At 38.7% G+C, this 24,648-nt stretch overlaps 3 protein-coding genes across 4 annotated transcripts; 1 reads left to right on the forward strand and 2 right to left on the reverse strand.

The window, feature by feature from the left end:
• Window positions 1-322: 322 nt before the first annotated feature.
• Window positions 323-3,303, reverse strand: LOC126584837 (probable receptor-like protein kinase At4g39110). The gene has a single exon (XM_050249203.1). The coding sequence runs from the start codon at window positions 3,003-3,005 to the stop codon at window positions 429-431; it is 2,577 nt and encodes an 858-aa protein (XP_050105160.1). The 5' UTR covers window positions 3,006-3,303; the 3' UTR covers window positions 323-428.
• A 1,791-nt stretch (window positions 3,304-5,094) lies between these two features.
• On the forward strand, window positions 5,095-8,444 carry LOC126586887 (26S proteasome regulatory subunit 10B homolog A). Its single transcript, XM_050251852.1, has 10 exons — window positions 5,095-5,299; window positions 5,570-5,689; window positions 5,829-5,965; window positions 6,038-6,199; window positions 6,333-6,419; window positions 6,567-6,653; window positions 6,736-6,873; window positions 7,036-7,227; window positions 7,313-7,411; window positions 8,004-8,444. Exons 1-10 carry the CDS (start codon window positions 5,197-5,199, stop codon window positions 8,076-8,078), a joined length of 1,200 nt encoding a protein of 399 aa, XP_050107809.1. The 5' UTR covers window positions 5,095-5,196; the 3' UTR covers window positions 8,079-8,444.
• A 1,028-nt stretch (window positions 8,445-9,472) lies between these two features.
• Window positions 9,473-12,341, reverse strand: LOC126587980 (50S ribosomal protein HLP, mitochondrial-like). Of its 2 annotated transcripts, none has more exons than XM_050253097.1 (4): window positions 12,135-12,341; window positions 10,825-10,918; window positions 10,367-10,458; window positions 9,473-10,009 (listed from the first exon to the last, which is right to left on the reverse strand). In XM_050253097.1, exons 2-4 carry the CDS (start codon window positions 10,856-10,858, stop codon window positions 9,635-9,637), a joined length of 501 nt encoding a protein of 166 aa, XP_050109054.1. In that variant the 5' UTR covers window positions 10,859-10,918; window positions 12,135-12,341; the 3' UTR covers window positions 9,473-9,634. The 2 variants fall into 2 exon arrangements, with proteins under 2 accessions (XP_050109054.1, XP_050109053.1); XM_050253096.1 differs by having other exon boundaries at window positions 9,473-10,012; window positions 12,135-12,333.
• Between the last annotated feature and the right edge of the window lie 12,307 nt (window positions 12,342-24,648).

Consider the following 24,648-nt stretch of genomic DNA (forward strand, 5'->3'; position numbering starts at 1 on the left):
CAATTTATGATATCATTTGTTTGTTTGCCAATAAGGGGCAATCCTAAAAACTTTGGGTCATACTTGCATCGTTGCAATGAGGTTTTTTTTGGTACATAAAACCAATGCTAAGCATCATACATTTTCACTTTGTTGTCTATCGCAATATGATTAAATCCCTAATCACACAAATATTCAGTCTAATATATGCTACAAATAAATTACAAAATATTACACTAAAATAATTATATAATTTCCTCATCCAGTACATCATCATATTGTATTAACTTAAAAAAGTTTTGTTATGATCTTGAAAACCCAATACCCCAAACAAAATTAGAGAGAGAAAAAAGGAGGGACCAACTTATTAGCAAGAGTAGATTAGGCCACCATGGCTACAAATACTACTAGATCATCATCTTTCATTTGGTGAACCAAATTTTCTGAATTTACCTACCATTTAGATTGGAAAATTGAGCCAATATATCAGTTCCCGATTGGTCATCAATGGGGTGAGCATTAGTTGAACCCTCGTCGCCTTCAGGGATAGTAGTTGGGTGGCTAGCCGAAGTTGGGGTATTAGGGGGAAGAACCGCAACAGCAGCAGGGGATGTCGCAGCGGCATTGACCTCAGTGGAAGGCAGCACAGCGCTGCTACTTTCATCCTCAGGCTTTCCTTGAGTGAATGCCTCTTGAAGTTGCAGAGCATACTCCAAGTTCCACAACACATCTCCCATTGTGGGCCTATCCACACCATGTTCTTCCAAACACTTCTCTGCAGCCTCGCCAAACTTCTTCATTGATTCAGGGTTAATGGATCCAACGAGGAAAGGATCAATGATCTTTTCAAGAAGTCCCTTCCTCTTCCACTGCATTCCCCAGTCAGCCAAGTTCACTTGCTCCCTCGGAAGTGCCGGGTCGATAGCAGGCCTTGCACACAGTGCTTCAAGTAGAACAACCCCAAACGAGTACACATCCGACTTGTCTGTCAACTGCTGCCTTCTGAAATATTCAGGGTCTAAGTACCCGAAGCTTCCTTTCACGGCAGTGCTTACATAGTTCTGTCCCATCGTCGCGTCTTTGGAAAGACCGAAATCAGCAACCTTGGCAGTGAATTGATCATCAAGCAAAATGTTAGTTGTCTTAACGTCGCGATGAATGATGCCTTGTGTTGTTCCAGTGTGAAGGTAATGAAGCCCGCGAGCTGCCCCGATACAGATTTCTAGTCTTTGCTTCCATGACAACGGAGGCAAGTCCTTGCCATATAGATGATCGCGGAAAGGTCCATTAGACATGTACTCATAAACCAAGATCATCTCTGAGTTTTCGTCACAGTAGCCAATCAGTGACACCAAATGTCTGTGCCTTAACTTGGACAACATCTGGATCTCTGTTTGAAACTCTGTAATGCCTTGTTCGGATTGGGGGTTGCCTCGCTTGACAGCCACGCTAGTCCCATCATCAATCATGCAAAGATACACATTGCCAAATCCACCAACACCAATGATCTTACTCGAGTCAAAGTTGTTGGTGGCTTCTTGTAACTCTTGAAAAGTGAAGTAGCGGCCAAGGCCTAATGTGGAGTTGTACATGTTGCTTGAGGTCTTGCTCGACATGAAGCTAGTGTCGGCGGCATGGACAGGAAGTAGCCAAGAAGAGAAACTGTTCCTCTTTTGCCAATCTTGAGGTCTCTTCCGCCATTTGTAAACCATTGCTCCGAGCCCTACGAAGGCCCCGAACATTAAACCAAACCCGACTGCAGCCACCGCACCTCTGTGAGGCCCGCCGCTGCCTGTTTCCACTTTCTTTCCATCAACCCCAAATTCGCCATCCAAACTGTCCACGGAATTGCTTAGTTTCATCACCTCCAAACCATTCAAAATGGCATTTGGTGCGCCATTGTCCATTCTTGAAGGACCAATCTGGACTGATAACCCGTCAGATACCAATGAAGCATTTACGACAATGTCCTTGTAGTATGGAATTGCCAAACCATTAACAGTGTGTGACAAATCCAAATCGCTTATCGCCATGTTCCCGTTAATGTACACATTGAAGTAGAGGTTACCAAGTGACTTGCTTACAATGTCACAAAAATGTAATCGAATTAAGTAGGCAAATGCATTTTCCGCCTGGAAATTCCATGTTATGTTGAAATTTTGATTGCTCACAACAGCATCAGCCATTTGGACAGCGGTTGCATAAATAGTTGGTGGTGCGATTTGGGGGGTTAGTCCATCGGGATACTTGATCGTACTAGTCCCAACCGACGTAGCCTTGGCCATGTTTTTGGACTTGATGTATGCGTCATCGGGCAACCAAGAGCGTCCTAATGTGTCATTTGTGGATGTGACAAGGGGTCCTCCCATGTTAAGCCTGTACATTGTTTCATACCCGAATTTAGACAACCCTTGAAATTGGCTTGCCGGCTGAAGGTTGTTAGCCGTGTCGGTGATCAAATTATCAGGAGCTGAAACCACCTCAATGGCATTGATGAACGCCGCAGAGTTTTTCATGGGAGAGAACTTGATGGAGAATTGCTGCTCGGTTATGTTCAAAAGGTACTCCTTCATAAAAATTTGGTTCTTTGTGTTGTTCTTGTTTTCGTTCACATTGAAGCTGTGTAGCAAAGTGTACTTCTGCGTCATGACATTGAATGTAGCCTTTTGAAGATCGAACACCGAGTTGCTTAGCGGGTAGAAATGAAGGCGAATCCAATGCCATCCCGGCCTTGCCATGTGGAACGTGTAAGTTGCATCGCTCTTGAAAATCCTAGCAGTCAAATAAAGAGGGGAAGGCACGTCTGCCTTGTCGACAGAGACCTTGTTGTCATCGTCTGCCTTCAACTGCTGCGTGGATTCTGATTCAGTTTTGAAGGCTCTCCCATCAGGGAGGGTGGCCTTGTTGGTGGCGGCGCCACAATCGATGAGGAAGTTGTCTTGGGGAGTAAACGGTGGGGAGGACGCTGAGAGGACGAAGGTGGGGGAGGCAAGGAGGGAGAAAAGAAGGACCAGGAGGAGAGCCATCGGTGTCGAAAGTGGTGATGGCAAGGAGGATAGAAAAAGATTGGGTTTTGTTTACTTGGTTATTTTTCTATCTCCATCCCTCCTGGGCGGGATGATGTTTGAGCACAAAAGGGTTGGCAAATGTACTTGAAAAAGGGATCTAAAACTAACTGTAGTTGGTAATTTTTTTTTTTTTACTTTTTACTTTATTTTTTGGGTTTTTATTTTTTCTTCAAAGACGTGGTTGGTGTTTTGTTTAGATTATAAGTGGAGGGAAGGAGGTGACAACCCAGATAGGCTGGGAGTTCCCAAGAAAGAGGCAACGTTTGTGGACGAAGATTTTGGCTTTTGGAAGCTTTTGTTTGTTTTGGTGCCTTTATTTAGAAGTAGAAAAATAATTAATGGTTGGACTAACACTAACATTGAATTAACGGTTGGACTCACTTTGAATTGGTCTAAGTTCTAACATTATTTCAACCTCTCTCTCTCTCTCTCCCTCTCCCTCTCCCTCTTCTGTTAATTTGCATCTAAAAAAAGGCCTTAGGTTTTGGGGAACTAGTTTGGCCTATACACCAACATTTCTTTCCATCTATGAGTGATCACGTAGGGTAAAAGGTCTCTAGCATGGCAAAGTAGGCAACCATAAAATTTTACGAAGTGATGTCTGCACAACCTTTTTCATTTTTTGCATGCATGCACGCCACTCTGCTTTATGCGGTGATGAGTTTTTCCAACCTAAAATCTGAATCTGCCACTTCAAACTAAACTTTGATGCTCAGCCACAGGTCAACAGGCCGCATCATGATTTATCCTCACACACAAGGAAAAGTTTCAGACAAGTTTGCATTGAAGGGGACCCCAAATAAATTATCGATGATCCTTTAAAATTACGTTATTTCATGAAGATTTTAGATGTAATATTTAAAATACAAACTGCTTGATGTTTTCACATATTTCTTAGAAACATGTGCTTCGAGAGAGGCTAACTTCTTAACGGATGTTATAACCGGTCGCGGCTATAATGCACATGAAGTTGAGTTGTGGGATAGATCTTTTGCCTCCCGCTACTAGAAATGTTTTCTTGTTTGACCTCGTAGACATGAGTTCTGTGAGCTAGATCATTGATTGATTGTTAGTTATAAAAATAATAATAGATTAATTAGTTAAAAGATACTTTTGGAATTACAATTCACTGTCATGCGGCTTTGATCACTGAGTACAAATCACAGTTCTAACGCCAAAAGTAAAATGTTAGCACTTAGCAGATTTTTGGTGTTGATTAAGCCTTATTAAAATGAACTAGGATAAAATTAGGGATTAAACGTAAAAAGTGCATTTATGCGTATATGTTATGTATGATTTAAATAAAAATCGTATATTATAGCGAATTCTTGTGAAGTATACAAAATAATCATATTTTTTTAAACAATATGTATGTCTGGTTGTAATATGCACATTATACGAGAATCTGTATAACAATATATTTAGGGTAGTGCTATACACCCATTTTTTTGGGTACTTTTCAAACATTCTTCTCAATTTACTGATGTTAAGTCGAATAAATTGAAGAAAATTAAAGTACATAATTTAACATAGTGTATATGATAAGTAAAAAGAAGTGTGTGAATAACAGCATCCTATATTTTAACTAAGAAATGAGGAAATAAATTAACAATTTAACATCGAACTAACTATTGACAAGATTCGAGGGTAATACATCATCTACTTAGAAGTTTTATTTTATACAAATTCTACTAACTAGTAATGTATTCACCTTGGATAAAAAAAAAATAATTAATCTAATTTACTTTCTAGGGTTTTTTTATTATAATTTTATTAATCCTATACAAAAAGAAGAGTTTGCTGCCACTTTGTAGTATGGTTTAGTGCTATTCCGTCTCACTCGTAAATAAGAAATTTTAGGTTTGATTTTCGTCAAAGACGAATGTAAACCATATTATATTACTAGCCGATTGTAAGATTGAGTCCGTCCTTTTTTCTTTAATGTAAATAATAGCGTTTGTTAAAAAATATCGATGGTTAAAAACTAAAAAATAAAAAGAAATGAAAAAGAAAAGAAGAGTTTGCTTGAGTGACAAAACAGCTGCAACATAAAAGAAGCCAAAGGCTTTGGCAGCTTAATTTCTTCTCCATCCTCAACGAAACGCCAAATCTCGTTTCTAAGTACCTTGCCCACCACAAAGCGCCTGCGATGTCGACTGAGACAGAGGACGCCGTACGACGTCGCACAGCGGTTGCCGACTACCGCAAAAGGTTACTCCAGCATAAGGAGCTCGATTCCCGAGTTCGCGCAGGTCAGATTCACTCCCAAACCCTAATCCCCCTTTGCAGTTAACAAACCAAATTGTCCCAATTAGTAAGCTTTATTGTGCTCGCCCTTTTAGGGTTTCGATTCGGATTTTCAATTGAGCGGTTCAGTTCCGATTTTGTTATCTAGATTTTCAAATGCATTCGATTTCGCTTTTTTGGGGCTTTCTGTTATGTTATGGTTATAGTAATTGAGATGCTTTGAAGAATTTGTTTGGGTCACGCAATTGATTTTTTTGCAATGGGATGGTATGCAGTGAGAGAGAACTTGCGGGCTGCAAAGAAAGAATTTGGGAAAACTGAAGATGATTTGAAGTCCCTTCAAAGTGTTGGACAGATTATCGGTGAAGTTCTCAGGCCTCTCGATAACGAACGCCGTAAGTAGTTTGTTTGCTTAATGCTTGTTTCATTGTCTAAAATTTGATTGTTGGAGGAAACCTGTGAGAGTAGTGCTTTTAGGTCTTTCTTTGTGTTTGAGAACTGCAAAAGTAATGATCTTTTATTTTATTGACTCAGTTATTGTGAAGGCAAGTAGTGGCCCAAGGTATGTGGTTGGGTGCCGCAGTAAAGTTGACAAAGAAAAACTAACAGCCGGCACGCGGGTTGTTTTGGATATGACTACTTTGACTATCATGCGGGCTCTTCCCAGAGAAGTAATTATCTTCCGATTATTTGTTATCAAGTTTGACACTTTATTCTGCCACTCATGAACATTCTTTTTGTAGGTTGATCCGGTTGTGTATAATATGCTTCATGAAGATCCTGGTAATGTTAGCTACTCAGCCGTCGGAGGACTATCGGATCAGATTCGAGAGCTTAGGGAATCCATTGAATTGCCTCTAATGAACCCTGAGCTCTTCCTTAGAGTGGGGATCAAACCTCCTAAGGTAATTTTATGTTGTTGGTGTTCTTCGTATTTTTAACCACATTTTCGGAAGCCTGATGCCTATTTTAGAAACCTAGAAACTTAGAATTTCCAAATACAGCTTTTCTTTTCTTATTTTATTTAAATTGTTCCAGGGTGTTCTTCTGTATGGACCTCCGGGAACTGGAAAGACATTACTTGCCAGAGCAATTGCTAGCAACATAGATGCTAACTTTCTTAAGGTTAGTTATTCTTTTCTGTAGAAGTTTGGAAATCACGTCATAACTTTTGTTGCTGCAAATTTCGGTACTCGTTCTTTGAATAAGAATAGAATCCTTTTTAGTTGTTTCAAGTTATCTTTGATAATCGATACTACATACCTGGTGCAGGTTGTATCAAGTGCCATTATTGACAAATATATCGGTGAAAGTGCAAGATTGATAAGGGAAATGTTTGGTTATGCCCGTGATCACCAGGTAGGTGCTGGAATATTACTTTCAGTTTAACAGTAGATGTTCTTATTTAAAAGCATACTTATTGTGTTGACTTTGTGTTTAGCCTTGTATCATTTTTATGGATGAGATCGATGCTATTGGTGGACGGCGTTTTAGTGAAGGGACTAGTGCAGACCGAGAAATTCAGCGAACACTCATGGAGTTGCTTAACCAGTTAGATGGATTTGATCAGCTCGGAAAGGTATGTATGTTTTGGTTGAAATCAAGCTTTATTTTTTTGGTTTGGTCATAACAAATAGGTGTAAACACATTTATCTGTTTATGCGTGTATAAACTGATAATGCTATAAAAGCAGATCATATTTTGGCATGGATGATGGATGTTGATTTGTTTCATTTCACAGGTGAAAATGATCATGGCAACCAATAGGCCTGATGTCCTGGATCCAGCACTTCTCCGCCCTGGGCGACTAGACCGCAAGATAGAGATCCCATTGCCTAATGAGCAATCAAGAATGGAAATTCTCAAAATCCATGCTGCTGGGATAGCCAAACATGGGGACATTGATTATGAGGCAGTTGTGAAACTTGCTGAGGTAAGCAGGATGATATTTATATCTATATCAAAAGATTTTATTTCATGCTTTACCTCAATGATTTGATTCATTGTCTTCTTTTTAGGGTTTTAATGGAGCTGATCTTCGTAATGTCTGCACCGAAGCTGGGATGTCTGCGATCCGTGCTGAGAGGGATTATGTCATCCATGAAGATTTCATGAAGGTACGTGTTAAATAAAGTACTGATGTTATACTCGACCAAAAATGATGATGATTAATAGATGGAAATGAGGCTTGAAACTACTTGGGTTATGGTCATGGTGATGTGGCGTGAAACCAATGATGGTCATCCTGAAAATTATGGAATCTAAGAATGTCTTTGGTGGTGTTTAGAGTTGTCTGATTCATTTTGTTCTAGGTCAAAATGTGTACTGTGTAGGAGGCGCTTAACCATGCACCTGAAGAAAGCATCTAGATACAAGTTATATGCTTTAACTTGTTTTCTAGTGAAAAGTAGTTAGTTTAGATTTTACAAAGGATTTACAAGTTAAGAAATTTCATTATTGCAATGGCTTGGCTGGGTTTGTCGCCTATGGAGTTTGACTACCTACTCTCATGAACATTGTTGAACCCAAAGACCTCTCAAGTGAGAGAACGATAGTGCGCTACTGAAGTCAAAGTGGTGTCATGCATTTGGTTCTGTAGCATACAGTTTGTTGCTTGGCGATGTTTGTCTTGCTCGTTTAGCACTGTGCATACAAATAATCATTTTTGGTGTCTCTATTCTAAGTGTTTTTGTATGTTTTATATTTCAGGCTGTACGAAAGCTGAATGAAGCCAAGAAACTCGAATCTAGCGCCCACTACAATGCAGATTTTGGGAAGGAATGAAAACTGAGTATGAATTTTGAACCTACCCGAAGAATTACTCAAGAGGAACTGCAATCATGTGCTGGCTGTTGTGCTGTATTTTCTTTATGAGATGTGGGAATGGTGGTACTGCAATATAGCTTCCAGGAATATGTTTACCACCAGACTCGCATTACGAATTGTATTCTGAAGACGCGACGCCGTTTACCCATTCGAGTCTTCAATTGGTATTATGATTCTCCAACGTTCAATTGTTTGTTGCTTACTGTGGTTCTATAATGTGTTTCTTACAGATGGTACGAGTGTTAAATCTGTGATTTATACCCTTATGCTACATAAACTCTCCGATTCTCTCTAATTAACAAATAATAACTGCATCATTTGTAACTTGTGGCTTCTTCGTGTGGGATCAACCGGGAACTTTAACGAAAAGCATTCGGTACTGTTTATTTTAACGAAAAACCACATTTTTACACTAAAAAGTCAATCATGGTACTATTCACTTTATCTTTTATTTTGTCCTTATCATTAAAACTCAAAGTTTTCAAGCTCTTTTCATTAGTTTTCCATAACTTAAATGTTGTGAGTCGTTGTATTCACAACCCTTTCAAAGTTTTATCCCCTATAAAGGAGAAATATTTATATAGAACGTGTCTACTGTCATGTTTATTATTGGATTAGGACGCCACAATGGCGGTGAATCTGTTCCATCTAAACTGTTTTCTTTATAAAAAACACAAACACACCTCCGTCCAGCCCTCCCTCCCCACATACGCCAACCTTCGCAGGCGACTTTCCTCCCCCTTCCTCAGATAGACGGAAGAATCCAATAGCACTTTGAGGGATGGGTTTATACAGGGAGAACGAATCGACAACTTCTTTACATTATTATGCTTAACAATCTAATATGTCCCACTAACTAACAACTCTCTAGCTAGTCAGAAAGAGAAAATTAGAGCACTGGTTCCAAAACTAGAACTCCTTGGGCGTTCGTCCTTGAATTTATTACAATGTGGGGCAATGGTCCGTTTGAATAACACCATTAAAACATTCATAAAAATAAAGGCTCTAAAGGAGCAAATAAGGTATAGAAGTTCTAATAGAATTACCCAAAAGGACCATTGTTTCACATTGTGATAAGTTCATGGACCAATACTCGTGAATTTTTAGTTCAGAGGCCAAAGCTCCAACTCGGCTAAAATTTAGGGATTAGTGCTCCAATTTTCTCAATTAGAAATTAAACTAGAATTAATAATGTCAATTGTCTTTCTATTTGACATTCTAAGACTCCTGTAGTCACTTTTCTTCTCTATGGACAGAGTTGGAGCACATATGAGCTTAGTAGCTCATCCACCATCAATTCCCTCACCCTCCATGGGCCATGGCGGAGACAACAATCGGAACAATTCGTAAACTAGAAGAAAATTGTAAAATTCAAATAAAGTGAGAGTCGAGCTGAGCGTTACAAGATCTGGCTGAATTAACTGGTCACCTGGATGTTCCAAAATTCCAACACCTCGTTACAAGATAGCATTCTGTTCTTATTGTGCATCTGGAATTCCGTTGTGGTCCACTTTTCAGGCAATATGCTCTGCCAAACTAAGAATCTTGACATGCTTTTTCTTCCTCAACTCATGCGGGACGGGTCCAAATACTCTTGTCCCAATCGGCTGCCCTTGCTTGTCGACGAGCACCACAGCATTGTCATCAAACTTGACCTCACTCCCATCACAACGGCCTCGCTGCATGGCAGCACGAACAACCACACCATAAACAACCTTTCCTTTCTTCACTTTTCCATTCGGATGGGCCTCCTTTACTGATGCAACAATGGTGTCTCCCAATCTTGCTCCCTTCTTATTTGCCTTCAAAGCTTGTATACACATAACCTTTTTTGCCCCTGAGTTGTCCACGACTTTGAGAACAGTCCTCATCTGTATGAAGGTCCTTTGCTGCTGTAAACGCGCAACAAACAAAAACCGACAACAACAACTACGAATCAGTCTCATCTCAACACCAAGTAATAAAGGAGGATAAACACAAGAAACAGTAAGCCAACTTGGAATTAATTAACTAGAAACTTTTTTGTTGACTCTTCTAAATGGCTCTGTAAATGTTACCAATTCAAGACTATAAGAAATTCTTAATTCTATGCAACCTAAAATATTCAAGATTTAAAACCAGTAAAAAAAAAATTTACATGAAACCATCCTAGTAAATATTCTACCTGAAAACGTCATAAATATTCATCGGATATACTTTTTAACATAGGTATAATCTTCAAAAAATTATCAGACCAACAAACTGACCTGAGATAAGAAAGTGCTGCTTGTCGTCTCATGTGATGTACTCAATAAGCCAGACAAGTTGTTGCCGAGGCACCCCCACAACGAACGACCAACTAGGTTTGTTTCCAGCAGATTGAACAGATTGCAGTGAGTGATAAGCAAACAGTTGCAGAACATAGACCAAAAAACGCTTAAACTTAATCCACGAAAATCAGAAAATTGCGCCACTTCAATATAGCAATATCTACGATATCCCACACGAATAATGAAAGAACCACATCTTGAATCAGATCCACACTAACTACTTTACTTTAGTTATCATGCAAGGTGCAAGAAGTTAATGGCAGAAAAAATCTTGATTCTTGAAAAATAAAAGTTCTTACAGATTTTCCTAACACAATTCAATGGATTTAGAATCTAACATTTGAATAAGAAATCACACAAATAATACAAAACAGATTACATGACAAATGACGTACCCCGTGAACATTTCGAAGCCAAGCCTGTAGCCATTCCTTAATAGTAACTCTTACTTTCAGCCAAACTGAAAATCTTCTTCTATCCTCCGCTCAGCTGTGTATAAAATGTTGTCAGAAAATTCATAAAAGAAAAAGAAATCTCATCAAAGATTTAGAAATTTAATTTAATTCATTTTTATGGACCAGATTTTTAAAATAAAAAGTAACAAGAAACGACGATGAAGAAAATACACATACACACACACATACACAACTTTCTCCTGCACTAAATCATCTTAAAGTATAACATTACATTCAACAACGGGGGCAATGATAAGTAAACTATGAAAAATCAATGTGAAGTATCAACACTTAAAACAGCATGGTAATAACAACAGAATTCACAATTCACAAACTATTGTAGGGTAATCGCTGATGGACTCTCAAATCTTTAATTAAAATGTGAGGAAACAAAAAAAACACAATAATGTGTTGTAAGTTGTAACTTGTATATGTGTATAGTGTACATTGATCGCGCATACACTTGTCCATAAAATCCAAACACGTATATACATGAATATCCATCACAAACAGGCACACAAATATAAGTTAGAAGAACACAAACAGAAAGATATCTCCTTTAGGGGAAGAACAGTGCAACGTAATACCATATACCTGTTGTGTAAGAGTTCAGATTACACTCGCGGTAAGAAATCGGGTTTCAGTATTTTCACTTGTTTTTAGTCTGTTTGAAACCGACCTGTTTTGAAGGATCTTCCACCCATCCATTCAATTACAATCGGTATTGGTCGTACCTTATGACACCCAATCCCAGATGAGTTGTTTTACAATCAGTTTTCTTTTCATTTGATTATAAGGTTCTAAATTCTAATTCTAATACACACACATTTCGAAAATCCTTTATTTCGTTTTGAATGATTTCATTTTGCTCACTTAGACATCCAACCTGTTGTCATTGATAGAAAGCCATACAGATGAGATAAATTATAACAATTACCATTAGAAATTAGCAAAATTATGATTAATTATTATCCAAAAGCTGATGCAACAAAACAATATAATTTCTCGAAACCCCGCAAATCATTCAAAGGCAACGATGAGCAAATTGACATTTCTAACCACGACGGTGAAGGAACGAGAAAATTATAATAACAAGTAGAGCAGAATTAAATTATCAAGATTGAATTATGAATAACGGATTTACTGTAACTAACAAACAATTGGTGTAAAGTTAGAAACGAAACGGAAGGATGATACGCGTGAAGAAACTAAGAGGGGAGGGAGGGAGAGAGAGAGAGAGAGAGGTTGACCTGTGGTTAACTGGGAGCAGAGGAGTTGCAGAGAGTGGTGGTGTGCTCGGAGCTTCAAATGGCGCTAAAACCCTAAACTGCTAACCCCCGATATATTAATCTGGTACGGCTCCAGCTCAGTGCTTGGTGTCGGGTTATTTAGGTGGTGCTGGAAATATCGATACGAAATTTTATGGAAATGAAGATGAATATATAAATTGATATCTGTTGCTTTAATGGGGATTATGAAAATTTGTAATGGGTTGAGCATATAAACTATTTAGATTTAGTCGACGGTAGAGAAGTTTTTTTTTTTTTAAATTCAAACTGGTTCCAGAAAAATTTCTTTAATGAATTGATAAATATTTTGATATTGATTTTTTAATATCTCACCGATACGAGGGGTGAAGTTTGCATTTTAACCTCTCTTTCCCATATCAAGCTTGTTGTAAACATTCTTAGTTTAAGTGTGATTGTGTAAATTCTATATTAGATTTGATTCTAGTTATCCATTATTATTGTATCTTGTATTCCTTGGGAATGAAGGAATATCTTCTCTTCTTTACTACTATAAATAAAGGCACAATGTATGAGGGATAACAACACACACATTCCCCTACAATTCTACAAACATATATCTCTCTCTCTTCTCTTTGTCGCCGGCCACCCTTTAAACTTGTCAGATAAAAGACCACAACACGTTATCAGCACGCTCCTACCGCTGTGCTTAGGCATTTGACATTAAAGAAATTTTCTGCATCAAACCTGTTCATTTATATCATCATGTAATCAGGTTCTTTCACAACAATGGTTTTTATCTCGATATTTTTGCAACCCTGATAGCATGAACATTCACCATAATACATGACCCAACTTTACATTTTTCGAATTTTAGATTCTACATAAATTATGTATGCATTATATTCACAATTATTAAATTATGTGAATTTGATATTTGCCATGAATTGAATCAAATATATTTGTATATGCATCACATTGAATTAAATTAACATATTATTGTTTTGAGTATGCATATAATTGAAAGAAAAAAAATTTGCATTCGGGAAACCTGGGTTCTTTCGAACCCAAGCCCTACATTATCCCATCCATGGTGATGGGCCACACCGTGCAGACCCAGCCCAACCCAACATCGACCCCAGGCCGCGAGCCTTGAATCGAAACGGTGCGTCTGATGCACCACCGTCCCGACCCACGCCTTGAAGCCTAAGTCTCCCACGTTGATTTTTCCTACGAAACACGACCTGCAGTTGTGCAATTTGGACAACCCCCATCGTTCTTGCCAACGATTTCTCGAAATTACAGAAGAATTGCATGGGTTTTTTCGCTCGAATTCAATTGAATTCATTTGGTTCTTCTTCCCCTCGACGTTGAGATCTCTTCTCCGTTGACAAACACCTGGTTCTTCAACGAACCGTGGCTTGCCCGACCTTGGAACGCCGCCTGACGCGTCGCTGTCGACCAAACCTGGCGTTCTTCCCCAGCAACGTACACCCAGCACACGCTGGGCTGTTGCTTTCTTTTTTGGGTAAAAAAAAGCATAGCCCTTTGGGCTTTGATTGGTCTCGAACCACTCTCAAACCAAAAACCCCTTTTGAGCTTGCATGCTACAGCCCATAACAATTTCCAACCCAATTATTTTTTTCCTCCGGCCGTGAAAAAAAAAAAGGAAATTTGGGCTCGCCTGGAGCAGCCTGTGTGAAACCTTTTTTTTTTTTTTTTAGGGCTAGCCTGATGCGGCCTATTTTGTTCCCTTCTCCCCATGAGCCTGCAGCTCACCTGAGACACCCCAGCCTATACTTTTGGACCTGGGACGCACGGACCAATTTTTATATAGCCACTCGTGAGCTTATTTTGGGCCCCGAGCTTTATTTGTCTAATTATTTTAAGCCCAATGAGTTATATATTTTTTCACCCACACTTTAATTTGGCCCGAAGTCCAAATAATTAAAATTCAATTATAATTGTAGACCTAAAAGATTCTACTTTGCATATTCTTGTTGCATATTTTTTTGTATATATTTGTGTTTGCCTGCAGGAATATATAAACCTGAAGTTCATAATTATTTCGAAACTTGAAGTTTCTTACAAACATGTCTTGTTTGAAAACCTGAAGTTTTCATTTAAAAACATCACCAATTAAAACTCGAAGTTTTTTCATGCAAATTAAACCAATACATGTCTATTAGAACTTGTATGTTCTACTTGATTTTTCTCCATTACACTAACCACATCTTGTCCATCTATTTTGTGATAGGAACATGTCAAATTTGGACAAACTCGACTTCACCGCTTTAGAGGTCTTTGGAATGAACTACCTCAAGTGGGTTCAAGATGTGAAGCTCCACCTCACTGCAAAGAACTTGTGTCCTACCATTGAAGAAGCGATGGACGAGCCTATTAGCGAAGCTGAAAAAGCCAATGCTATGATCTTCATCCGAAGACATATCTATGACACTCTGCAAACTGAGTATTTTGCTGAGGAGGATCCATATGCACTATGGGTCACTTTGGCTGATCATTTTGATCACCAAAATGACATATTCTTGCTTGAAGCAAGACACAACTGGCAACACTTGCGCTTCAAAGACTTTAAGTCTATGAATGAATATAATTCTGAAGTTTGTTGAATCCGATCACTTCTCAAGTTTTGCAACGAAACTTTAACTAAAGAGTATCTTTTGGAGAAGACTTATTCGACCTTCTCTGCTTCTAATATTGTCCTGCAACAACAATATAGAGCTCATAAGTTCACTAAGTTCTCGGATTTGATCTCTGTTTTACTTCTCGCTGAAAAGCAGAACCAGCTGTTAATGAAGAATCATCAAGCTCGACCTATTGGGGCGACTGTTGTGCCTGAAGCACATTATAGCACCAACCAATGCCCAAAACGCCAAAAGAGGTGTGGTAGGGGCGGCCAGAAGCCATCCCACCAAGGTTAACAGAGTCAAGACCCATCTAAGGTAGGAAACAAGGCCCCGAAGTGCCCAAACCTCGCTCCCAAGGCCCCAAACTTCAAGAATAAGGGCAAAGCACGCCAATATTATCGTTTTTTTCATATCACGATATTTCGTGAGTATTCCTTTAATTTTCGTTAATATATCGCGATAATATCGATATTATCGCGATATTATGGATATTATCGCGAGATGAACCTAAAAATATTTGAAAAATTCTGAAAAGTCTCAAACATGCACATAAAGGGGTTCGAACCCCTCCCATCTAACTCCTTCAGCGACTTGACCACCATACCACTTACGTTTTTATGAAAACATGCTAAACTATTTATATATATGGTTTTGTTTTGAATTCTTTTTGCAAGAAACAAATTTGCACATATTCCAAATTTTTTGTGGTATTATATTTTAAATTGTGTCAATTAATTACTTAGTCAATGGCATGTGGTTTTTAATTTTTCTATTTTTTATTTGGTCACTTACATGTATGGTTGGAAAAAATTCCCGAAAATCCCAAACCAAACCAAAAAAGTCCCAAACCAAAACCATCCCGAAAATACCGAAATTTTCGATATGGGATTGGTTTCCAAATCCCATTTGTTTGGTAATCCTGAAATCCCAAAAAATACCGAAGTATTCGGTTTCCTATTGACTTTTGGGTTTCGGTTCTTGAAAGCCATTGCTATGGTTGCTGACTACTCTTCACAATACACTTACTCTACACATAGTGATGATGAAGATAGTGAAAATTTTGAACCTCATAGGAACTCTATGTGGTACTTAGTCACTCATGTATCTTACCATGCAATGTATAAAGTGTAAAATATTGTACTAATTCATTATATATAAACAATTATGGTGTGTTTAAACTTCTTTCATTAATTATTATATATTTTCTACACTCACAATGTTTGCCAGCTCGCTATATAATCAACTTAAATCAGTTAAATCCATCATGCAATGCATTTCCTTCCAATTTTTTATGATAAATTAATAGATAATTGACTAAATAAACATCCTGTAAAGTTTCAATAAAAATTTCCAAGTTTTTCTTACAATTTCCGTGGTTTCCATGTAATTTTTATCGATATTGATATTATCCCGATATTTCCATCGATATTTCTGTGTTTTCGGACACCGATATTTCCGATATTACCGATATTTTCTTCCTTGCCTGAAACCATGGATGCAGATATGTGATATCGTTGTGGTTCAAAGGACCATTGGTCCTGTGTTTGCCGAGCTCCCAAGAAAGTTGTAGATGAATATCATTCTCGTCGTAAGAAGTTTGAATCAAACTTCAAGCAAGTGGACAAAGGAGACTACAAAGATGGAGGGTTCTGACTTTCAAGAGGATACCACCCTTATGGAAGATTAGAAGCTTGGACATAGACTTACTTTTTAGTTGAAATAAGACAATTGGGGCAGAATTCCACCTAGTGGCTGAACCCCCCTTGTTTTTTGGTTGATTTTTGAACAATTTTCCTTTATGTTTGGATTATTTGTTGGTGATATGTTTTTTGGATATTAAGTTTTAATGAATTACTATTCTTGAATAAACGAAATTATTTTGAATTGATATTTGTTTTTGTGAACTTTTATGCATGTGACCGATTCAAAATTAATTTTCATTCTAGGTATGACTAGTGGGAAAGTTAGTTGTCTATCAGATAACGCAACCACGAACACAGTTTTGCGTGAACGCATATATTTCACTAACTTCATACCTAAGAATGCATCTCTGACAACCTTCTCAGGCCCATCCAACCTGATAGAAGGATACGGTAAAGCCCGTATAATGCTGTCTAATGGTACAATCTTGACCATTTCTGAGGCACTATCTTCTTCACATTTCGGAAGAACGTTGTTGGGTTTCAAGGACATTATAGATAACAATTACCATGCTAAAACCCACGTAGAAAACGGAGTTGAATTTCTGTGCATAACTTCCTACGAATATGGCCAAAAGCGTATTCTAGAGAAGATGGAGCGTACCTCGAGTGGTTTGTATACTACGACCATATGCCCCATTGAATGCCACTATGTGGCCGACCCTATTACTGGGACCGCGCACGAAATTACACTTTGGCATGATCGTTTGGGACATCATGGACAAATAGCGATGCGCCGTATCCTCAAATCTTCATACGGGCATCCACTAACCCGAAGTTTAGGTTCGATCCAAGGAATCGCATGCCAAACATGTTCCATGGGAAAGCTTATTACTAAGCCTTCTTATGACAAGATTCATTCGAATCTTCCCATTTTTCTACAACGGATTCAAGGGGACATTTGTGGACCGATTTACCCACCCTGCAGACCATTTAGATAATTTATGATTTTGGTTGGCGCTTCCACACATTGGTCACACGTGTGCTTTTTGTCCACAAGGAACGCTGCATTCTCCAAACTATTGGCTCAGGTTATCAAGCTTAGGGCTCACCACCCTGATTATCCGATCAAATATATTCAATCGGATAATGCTGGAGAATTCACATCTAAAACTTTTGATGACTATTGCATGTCGATTGGGGTTGAATTTTTTGAACATTTTGTACCCTATGTTCACACCCAGAACGGCCTGGCAGAGGCTTTCATTAAGTGCTTACAAATGATTGCTTGATCATTGGTCATACGTACCAAGCTCTTGATCGCTGCTTGGGGCTATGCAATATTGCACTCAACAAAGTTGGTCTTCCTGAGGCCTGTTGTGATACAACCATTTAGTGCTCTTTAGTTGGTTACCATATACGAACCCAACATATCGCATCTGTGCATTTTTGGTTGTGCGGTATATGTGCCAATCTCGCCCGCCCTTACGTACAAAAATGGGGCCTGAGCGATCAATGAGAATCTATGTCGAATATGATTCTCATTCGATTATTCGTTACTTAGAACCTTTGACAGAGGATCTGTTTACCACTTGTTTCGTGGATTGTCACTTCTATGAGATATTCCTCCCCTCGTTAGGGAGAGATAAGAACGTCAGCGTTCCTGAAAAACAACGCGAATTATCGTGGACGACTCCCACTTTGTCTCATTTAGATCCCCGCACCGCTCAATCTGAAACTGAATTGCATCGCATATTAGATCTCCAGAGTATAGCTCAGAGCATGCCAGATGCTTTCACCGATCCAGCGCGTGTGACAAGATCACATATTCCAGTTTCGAATACGCATGCAAAGATGGATGTACCAAATGTATGACGAACTGCCCTCCTGAAGGCCCGGGACGCCAATTCTGGTAATCCATGTACATTAATGGCTCACCAATCATCTGCCCCTACATAAAAGCGTGGTAGACCCCTTAGTTCAAAGGATTCACACCCCCGGAAAAGAAAAACCACAGCACAAGGTCCTAAAAAGTTTATCGTGAATCCGACTATCGCTTACTCATTTTATCTAACTCATAAGGAAAATCTAGATTATGGAAGCGTTCTTGAAGAGAAGAATCCTTCTCCCGAGAATCGTGAGATTTCAGTCTATTATGCTAGCTTAGATGATGTGTGGCATAGAAATGAGATGATTGTCGACGATGCATTAACATATACAGTAGTTACTGATATCATGTTTAGCGATGACATTGAACCGCGTTCCATTGCTGAATGTCGACGTAGAACTGATTGGTCAAACTGGAAACAAGCAATCCAAGTTGAACTTGATTCGCTTGCGAAACATAAGATGTTTGGACCTGTAGCTTTTACTCCTCCACATGTGAAGCTCGTTGGCTACAAGTGGGTTTTCGTTCGGAAGCGTAATAAGAAGAACGAAATTTTACGTTACAAAGCTCATCTTGTTGCACAAGGCTTCTCATAACACACCGGGATTGACTATGACGAAACTTACTCACCCGTTATTGATGTGATTACTTTCCACTACCTTATCAGTTTGGTAATTTTTGAAAAACTGGATATGCAGCTGATGGACGTAGTAACCGCGTATCTTTATGGGGATCTTGATATGGAAATTTATATGAAAGTTCCCGAAGGACTTACATTGACTGGTTCAAATATTTCCAAACCCCGGAACACGCTCTCAATTCAGCTGAGGCATTCACTTTACAGTTTGAAACAATCCAAAGAATGTGGTATAATGATAGGAGCATATTTATGCGACTTTGTTATCTTATTTCCTTGCATTTTCTTAGTTAATTTCCATTTATTTTGGTAATTTATGTTATTTTCGTATTATTGTATGTCTAATTGGTAAAGATGACAATAAATGGCTAAATGGAGCAATGTGGAGCAGTTTTGGACTTGGATTGGATAACATGCGTGTGGAGCAATAGGGTTGGACGCTTTTGGTGTTTAACATGTGCTAACTATGTGCTAAAATATGGAGGAATGAAATTTGGAAGCTTGGAAGACAAGGAAAGATATAATCTTATCCAACCTTATCCAAACTTATATTATCTTATCTAGACTTATCTTATCTTATCCAGTTTACCTTATCCAAACATTATCCTACTTTATCCAACATTATCTCATATTATCTCCAGCTGCAAAATGAGTCCTTATCCTATTCTAAATACTTCCCATATGATTATAGGAGTTCTAATGCATTCAAACACCCTAATCCTTTTTCTCCTTGGTTTCTGCCGAACCTTACCCTATATATATGTATTTCTACCGCAACAATTGGGGGGAGAAGACTTGTGCCGCATGCCTTATTCAAAGTTTGTGCCGCAACCTGCAAGGATTAGAGAAGAAGGAGTGTGCCGCATATTGCATTTAACCATTGGAGATTTTCAAAGTTCTTTCTATCCTTGTTTAGTTTCAATGTTTATTTTAGATTGCTTTTCAATTATGATGAACATGTGTAGCTAAGTTTCTTTTTAGCTAGAGGTGAATTCGAAGCCATGATCATATGTTTTATATAAATTGATTGCATCCAGTTATTGTTTCGTAAAACATGAATGCAATTTACTTGTCTGGTTTATAGAGAACTTATTCTTGTATGTTTATTAAGGATGCATAGTTAGTTTGCATGCAGGGATTTGATGCTAGAATATAAGGGAATTTCACCTAATCATTATGAACTTATATTTACAAGTAGTAAAAGTCACTAGTCATGACTGAGTTAAGTAAATCCATGGCAGGAGTATCATGCTTTTGATATTTACGAATGCTTTGTCAATGCTTATGATTTTCACAGAACTTAATGACCTTTGATATGTGTCTCTATCATGCTTTTCATAGTTAGGGAACTTGAGAAGGATAATTTGGTTGCGTCGATGAGTCCAATTCAATGAACTTAGGAAAATTTGAGAGTTAATTAATGCTGTTCACAATTAATTTGGGGCATTGTCATTCATGGTTTATATAACTGAAAATCGATTTATGTGCATATGTTTCATGTGTGGAGAAGAATCCTCTAGCTAGCTAGCTTTTCACCCACATTCTCTTTACAACTCAATTTGTTTGCTGCTATTTACTTTATTTTTGTTAAAATTCGTCCAAAAACCCCCTCAGTTTTTATTTTGTGTTAGTCTAGCATAGTTTTTAGTTTTAAGTTTAATTTTTGTTGATTAGTATCTATTCTAATCCTCGGAATAGAACGATCCCTACTTACTCATACTACGATTACATAATTTATAGGGTTTAATTTGTGTGTTATTTTCTACCACATCATATAACCGTCTGAGTGAGTATTTGACTAGTCGGGGATATGTGAACAACGAACTGTGCCCTTGTGTGTTCATTAAGAAGTCACATTCCGGATTTGCGATTGTTGCAATGTATGTAGATGACATGAATCTTATCGAAACTTCTGAAGAGCTTGCGAGAACTGCCGCGCACCTGAAGTCAGAATTTGAGATGAAAGATCTAGGTAAGACTCGATACTGTCTCGGTCTCAAGATAGAGCATTGTTCAGATGGAATCCTAGTACATCAATCGAAGATCCTTTCCGTCCGAAGGAGGATGATGAAGAGATTTTGGAGCTTGAAGTTCCTTTTCTAAGTGCAATAGGCGCTTAATTGTACTTAGCTTAATGCACTAGACCCCACATCTCTTTCGTTGTTAATCTTTTGGCAAGATACAGTAATGCACCTACATGCAGACACTAAACTGGCATGAAAAACATCTTCCGCTACCTTAAGGGTACTAGGGATTTTGGCTTGTTCTATCCTTACGAATCTTCGAGTGATGCCGCACCCTATGGTCCTCAAGTTGATTCTCGCCTTGTTGGTTATGCCGATGCAGGATACTTATCTGATTCGCATAAGGCGCATTCTCAAACGGGTTATGTCTTTACCGTTGGAGGCATCACAATCTCTTGGAGGTCAACTAAACAGACCTTAGTTGCCACTTCGTCTAACCATGCTGAAATTCTTACCTTACATGAAGCAACTTGGGAATGCTTTTGGTTGAGAGCAGTAGTAGGCCATATTCGAAGCTCCTGCAATCTTTATCCCGTCGTTAATGTCCCAACGACGATCTTTGAGGACAACGCAGCTTGCATTGAACATCTCAATAATGGTTACATCAAAGGAGACAACACCAAGCACATTGAGCCAAAGTTTTTCTTTTCACATCAACAACAAGAGCATCAGAAGATTGAAGTCACGCAAATCCATTCACAAGACAATCTGGCTGACCTCTTCACCAAATCATTGCCCGAAGACGACATTTCAGAAGCTTGTTCAAGGAATTGGTATGCGTAAACTTTGAGTTGTAACTTTGCTATTTCTCTTTGGAACTGTGTCAAACTTAGGGGGAGTATCTGAAGATACTTGCTTGATCTTAATGTACTCTTTTTCCTTACGATTACGAGCATTTTTCCCATTGGATTTTTGCTACCTAACTAGGTTTTAACGAGGCATCCACGTTGGGCTAGTCATATGCCTGATGACGCCTCGTACATGTTTCTTTTGACTTTACAGTTCTCACGCATTTTTCCTTAGAATATGGATTTTGTCCCTACTCGGGTTTTCACCATAGTCTTAGGGTTTTTTTAGTGAGACTTACTACTTATTCAAGTTCCTACCTTATTGATAATAAGCGTTGTTCCTTAGAATCAGTGCCGATGAGTCGACTTCCTCAACTTCTGCATGATGCTAAATCTACCTTGAGAATTTACACACTCAAGGAGGAGTGTTGTAAACATTCCTAGTTTAAGTGTGATTGTGTAAATCCTAGATTAGATTTTATTCTAGTTATCCTTTTCCATTGTGTCTTGTATTCCTTAGGGATGAAGGAATATCTTCTCTCCCTTACTACTATAAATAAAGGCACAATGTAGGAGAGATAACAACACACACATTCCCCTACAATTCTACAAACACATCTCACTCTCTATTCTCCTTACGGCCGACCACCCTTTAATCTGGTCAGATAAAATAGACCACAACAAAACCTTAATTTTTCAAATATTTCAATGAAAATTTTGATAATTTCGTAGATATTTTGAACACTGGGTATTAAAAGTAATTTTTGATTTTCGAAATTCGAATACTTTGATATGGTACACTAAAGATAGGAAATTTAGATTAAACTACACAATAAACCAATTATAAAAATTTCATATTGAACTCAACATCAACAACAACAACAACAAAGCATTTTCCCACTAAGTGGGGTCGGCTATATGAATCCTAGAACGCCATTGCGCTCGGTTTTTTGTCATGTCCTCCGTTAGATCCAAGTACTCTAAGTCTTTTTTTAGGGTCTCTTCCAAAGTTTTCCTATGTCTTCCTCTACCCCTTCGACCCTGAACCTCTATCTCGTAGTTACATCTTCGAACCGGAGCGTCAGTAGGCCTTCTTTGCACATGTTTAAACCCATTTTGTGTACGTGTTGATGCTTCACCGCCCAACATTCTGTGCCATACAACATCGCCGACCTTATTTCCGTCCTATAAAATTTTCCCTTGAGCTTTAGTGGCCTACGACGGTCACACAACACGCCGGATTCACTCTTCCACTTCATCCATCGAGCTTGTATTCTATGGTTGAGATCTCTATCTAATTCTCCGTTCTTTTGCAAGATAGATCATAGGTAGCGAAAACGGTTGCTCTTTGGTATTTCCTGATCTTCGATCCTCACCCCTAACTCATTTTGGCCTCCATTTGCACTGAACTTGCACTCCATATATTCTGTCTTTGATCGGCTTAGGCGAAGACCTTTAGATTCCAATACTTCTCTCCAAAGGTTAAGCTTCGCATTTACCCCTCATGAGTTTCATCTATCAACACTATATCGTTTGCGAAAAGCATACACCAAGGAATATCATATTGAATATGTTTTGTAAACTCATCCATTACCAACGCAAAAAAGGTAAGGACTTAAGGATTGTTGATGCACAAAATCCGTGAGGACTTTGGTACAACATAAAGTATTACGTTTGTGATCTTCGCTAGATTGCTCCGGTCATTAGTGTGGATAAGTATGTAAATGGATAAAGATAGGAAAGCAAACACAAGATGTACGTGGTTCATCCAGATTGGCTACGTCCACGGAGTAGAGGAGTTCTCATTAATTGTGAAGGGTTTACACAAGTACATAGGTTCAAGCTCTCCTTTAGTGAGTACAAGTGAATGATTTAGTACAAATGACATTAGGAAATATTGTGGGAGAATGATCTCGTAATCACGAAACTTCTAAGTACCAAAGTGTGGTATCGTCTTCACTTGCCTTATTTGTCTCATAGGTAGATGTGGCATCCTCTTTGGAAGTACTCTTCCTCCATCCAGGGGTGGTATCTTTAACTGGTGGAGATGCACAAGGTAATGTATCAATTTCACTTGAAGCTTACTTGTAGTTTCAAGCTTGGTCAAGCGTGATACAAACCCTGTAGTAGGAGTCCCCCAAGTCGCCGAGCTAGGGGATCTGCTGAAAGAGGTGACATACAAGGTAAGTAATCAGAGCTCTAAGCAATCAGTCCCAGATCAGAAGTTTGATTTTGAGTTCCGGCTGATTGTTCTCATTCTCCCTATCTTGCAGGCAGCATGAAGGATAAAGAGAAGAAAAAGGAGAATGAATGATATGAGATACTTTTTCTTTTGAAGAAGTAACTTTCCACATGCTTATTCTTGAACTGGGCTGGAGGGTTTTCTGGTTTCCTCCAGAGTATAAGGCCGACTGAAGAATTTGAGGGTCAAAACAAGTCCATCAAATCTAGAGTATGTTCGACCCTGCTGATATGGGATACTTTTGCTGTTGACAAAGTAGTGGATGTATCGGCACGTGTTCTATTACGCTTGTCTCCACATGCTTCCTTGTATCCTTCTCATTTTCCCTATCTGTTCCTCAGGCAGATGTGATATCTTCTCTGGAAGCATTAGATGTTGAAGATGAGTACTCGAGAGCAATGCCAGGTAAGTAATTAGGTAAGGGGTTCCAGGCAGTCAGTTCCTGACTAGAAGCTTGATTCCAAGTGCTGACTGATTGCTCTCTTTCTCCTTGTCTTGCAGGTAAGAACAAGGCCAAAGGAAAAGACAGGGAAAAAGCATGATATGGGATACTCTTGCTTTTAACCCCGATGATATGAGATATTCATGCTCTGGTGTAGCTTGTTTGTAGAGGTATTATCGGGGGGGGGGAAAGAAAGCTGAGTATTTGA

The sequence above is a fragment of the Malus sylvestris genome, chromosome 10, assembly GCF_916048215.2.
Source record: "Malus sylvestris chromosome 10, drMalSylv7.2, whole genome shotgun sequence".
In the NCBI taxonomy this organism is placed as follows: domain Eukaryota; kingdom Viridiplantae; phylum Streptophyta; class Magnoliopsida; order Rosales; family Rosaceae; genus Malus; species Malus sylvestris.

Coding starts and splice junctions, on each gene's coding strand:
- LOC126586887 (XM_050251852.1), top strand. CDS start 5,197: ATGTCGACTGAGACAGAGGACGCCGTACGACGTCGCACAGCGGTTGCC. Junction 5,966..6,037: donor TGCGGGCTCTTCCCAGAGAA/GTAATTATCTTC, acceptor TTCTTTTTGTAG/GTTGATCCGGTTGTGTATAA. Junction 6,200..6,332: donor TGGGGATCAAACCTCCTAAG/GTAATTTTATGT, acceptor AAATTGTTCCAG/GGTGTTCTTCTGTATGGACC.
- LOC126587980 (XM_050253096.1), bottom strand. CDS start 10,858: ATGGCTACAGGCTTGGCTTCGAAATGTTCACGGG. Junction 10,459..10,824: donor GGCTTCGAAATGTTCACGGG/GTACGTCATTTG, acceptor AAACAAACCTAG/TTGGTCGTTCGTTGTGGGGG. Junction 10,013..10,366: donor GCAGCACTTTCTTATCTCAG/GTCAGTTTGTTG, acceptor GCGCGTTTACAG/CAGCAAAGGACCTTCATACA.
- LOC126584837 (XM_050249203.1), bottom strand. CDS start 3,005: ATGGCTCTCCTCCTGGTCCTTCTTTTCTCCCTCCTTGCCTCCCCCACC.